Raw genomic sequence first — 3,193 nt, forward strand, 5'->3', positions numbered from 1 at the left:
AATGCTTTAATATTACTTATGCCGAGTTGCATGGGGACTCGCGTGCAAGTTTGTTGTTTATATACCACGTGATACGTGAGGTGTTAAATAAACGGTTTTTGCAAGCGAACGAAACAGTTAAAGTCCTTTTCAAGGATCTCCGGGTGACTCATAAGATATTGTGTACGTGACCTAACTGGAGTTTACTCATGACATTATACCGGACGACGAAGATTTGTTACTTTATTTCGATCATTGTGGATTATACATAACCGCCACAACTTGCATACAAGTTGCTGTCGGTCGTAATGGCGGAGCAGTGTCGAGAGCCTCCTGATAGGAGAGGGGGTAATAGTACGTCATATCCTGGATGGATGCTAGGACCAGATGACCTAGGCGAGACACGGATCCTACTAATGAGAGCCAAACCTAAACCAGACAAGAAAGGTGAAGAACGACTTCCTTCTAAACCTTTCATGATCGCTCAAACAATACAATTGACCGTTGGGTATCACGAAGCTTCCAAAATACACACTACAAAAGAAGGGCAAGGTAGTAGATATGTTTTTCGGACTTCCTCTAAAAGCATCTCGGAAAAACTAATGGGAATCAAAACTCTACTAGATGATACCGAGGTTGAAGTCATACCGCATCCCTCACTTAGTTTCGTCGAAGGTGTTTTGTTTGATCATGACACCATTGATGAGGATGAAAGTTTTATTTTGGAGCAATTAAAATCTCAAGGGGTTACAAAAGTGAGAAGGATAATTAAAAAAATCGGAGAAAAAAGGAAAAATACACCTCTTCTTATTTTGACATTCCAAGCTTCCAAACGCCCGGAATACATATTTATTGGCATGATCAGATCGAAAATTCGCCCGTATTATCCATCGCCCATGATTTGCTTCCGCTGTGCAGAATATGGACATGGAAAAAACAAATGCCCTACTGAAAACCCGGTTTGTTTGAAATGCTCTAAAATGCACACCCTTGAAGAAAACGAAACGTGCCAGAATGATCCATATTGTTTACACTGCCAAGGCAACCACTTTCCTATGGCTAGAGATTGTCCGAAATATAAAGAGGAAGCAGCAATAATCAAGCTGAAGGTCGACCAAGGTTTATCCTTCGGGGAAGCCCGAACCATCTTCAGGGATTCAATGAGGAATACAACGTTTAAAAGCATCGTACAACAACGTCTATCGACAGAAGTTGATGAAAAAGATCGCACTATCCAAATCCTTCGGGAAGAATTGGCCGCAGTCAAAAACGAACTACGAAAACTACAAGAAACGGTCACACAAAAATCGAATATGGTCAGTACCGATATGATCCGATCGAAGCAATCTTCAAACAAAACACGGTCATCATCCCCACGGGCACTTAGTATCAGTCCAACCACTGACTCGATTATGAAGCCTTCCGGTAGTGATAAAACCACTGAGCAATCACCAAGATTATCCCGCATAGATTCAAAAGGATCCTATACATCGAATAGATCATACCAGCAAAAAGCTAATCCACAACATAACCGAAATTTAAGTAAAAAAAGAACTACTACTCCTCCAAAACTTAATGCCAAAAAAGGGAAAACCAACGGACCCCCATTAAGTTGTGGTCCGTCTCCGATGGAACAATAATGGCCTCTCAACTTAACAAATCTCAAGATAGTTCAACCACCAACCTCACAGTAGTCTCTTCATCACAAAGTACCAATTCAAATAACGTTAAACAGAACACCACGGCACAGGACCCCCTCTCTCACCAGCAGGTTGATTCCTCCCGTGATATTATGAAAAGTCCTCACTCGGCAGTCTTGCGTTTATCCTCAAGACCAGACGAGCAACCGGGACTGGAGCTTGAAGAAATGAATGAACCAACTCCAAATCAAACATCGATAAACAACATCTACAACACCCATATTAGGCGGATTCCAGCAATCAGGCATTTTCCAGTGCCAACTACCAGCCAAAATGAACAAGAAAATTATAATGAAGATATGGCAGGGGTTGGCACTGGAAGCCCGAGCAACCCTCAGGCAAGTATCTCTCGCACGATTCCATTCGAAACCCCTTCTGTCGCTTCTTCGTTTTCAAAACCAGACGAACGGACGAGATTAAGGAATAAGTGGACGGGAACAAGGATTACAGAACGTTATCCCACGGAATGGTTCGAGGTCCAGCATCACGATCTTCTGGAAGGTTCCATTTTTCCAAACAGGCGGATTCCAGCAACCAGGCATGTTCCAGTGCCAACTACCAGCCAAAATGAACAAGAGAATTATAGTAACGATATGGCAGGTGTTGGCACTGGAAGCCTGAGCACTCCTCAGGCAAGTACCCTCCATTCTTTTCCAACCACAAATCCTCCTGTCGCTTTTTCATTATCTATGCCAGACGAGGGGACGAGACAGAGTATTCAAACAAAGTTTACTGAATGTTACCCTACGGAAAACTTCGATAACCAGCAATACGATCCTATGGAAGGTTCCAGTTTCACTATCAGGCGGATTCCAGCAACCAGGCATGTTCCAGTGCCAACTACCGGCCAAAATGAACAAGAGAATTATAGTAACGATATGGCAGGTGTTGGCACTGGAAGCCTGAGCACTCCTCAGGCAAGTATTTTTTGCACTATTCCATCCGCAAATCCCTCTGTCGCTTCTTCGTCCTCAGATATCACAGAGTTGCAACACAAGTCGTCCAATACTCTGGCCATCCAATGGAACATCAGCGGCCTGCGATCACATCGGGATGAACTCCAGGTTCTCATCGCCAGCTACCAACCTCACGTGGTGTGCTTACAAGAAACAAACCTATCCCCAAACAAAACGAATTCTAACATCTTAGGCCGAAACTACGAATTGCTTACTAGCTCATGCTCAACACACAGCAGACAAGGAGCTGGACTAGCTGTTAGATGCGGTACACCTTTTGAACGTCTTGTTATTCGAACTAATATCCAAGCTGTAGCCGCTCGGATCCACATTCCACTAGCTGTAACCATAGTATCTGTATATCTGTCTCCGAATGAAGATAACGCATCAACTAAGCTTAGAGAATTGATTGAGGAACTACCTAAACCTCTTCTACTCTTGGGGGACCTCAATGCACATCATCAAGCATGGGGTAGCCGAATCTCAACATCTTCATATGCAGCACGTAGAAGAGGAAGCGAAATAATGCATATTATTATAGACCATGATATGATTGTT

The 3,193-nt window shown here is 43.3% G+C and overlaps 1 protein-coding gene across 1 annotated transcript; it reads left to right on the forward strand.

Annotated features, from left to right (window-relative positions):
* The first annotated feature begins 59 nt into the window (after positions 1-59).
* On the forward strand, positions 60-2,877 carry LOC129759439 (uncharacterized). Its single transcript, XM_055756891.1, has 2 exons — positions 60-1,688; positions 1,748-2,877. Exon 1 carries the CDS (start codon positions 288-290, stop codon positions 1,617-1,619), a length of 1,332 nt encoding a protein of 443 aa, XP_055612866.1. The 5' UTR covers positions 60-287; the 3' UTR covers positions 1,620-1,688; positions 1,748-2,877.
* Positions 2,878-3,193: the final 316 nt, after the last annotated feature.

The sequence above is a fragment of the Uranotaenia lowii genome, unplaced genomic scaffold (genome assembly GCF_029784155.1).
Source record: "Uranotaenia lowii strain MFRU-FL unplaced genomic scaffold, ASM2978415v1 HiC_scaffold_1561, whole genome shotgun sequence".
Taxonomy (NCBI): domain Eukaryota; kingdom Metazoa; phylum Arthropoda; class Insecta; order Diptera; family Culicidae; genus Uranotaenia; species Uranotaenia lowii.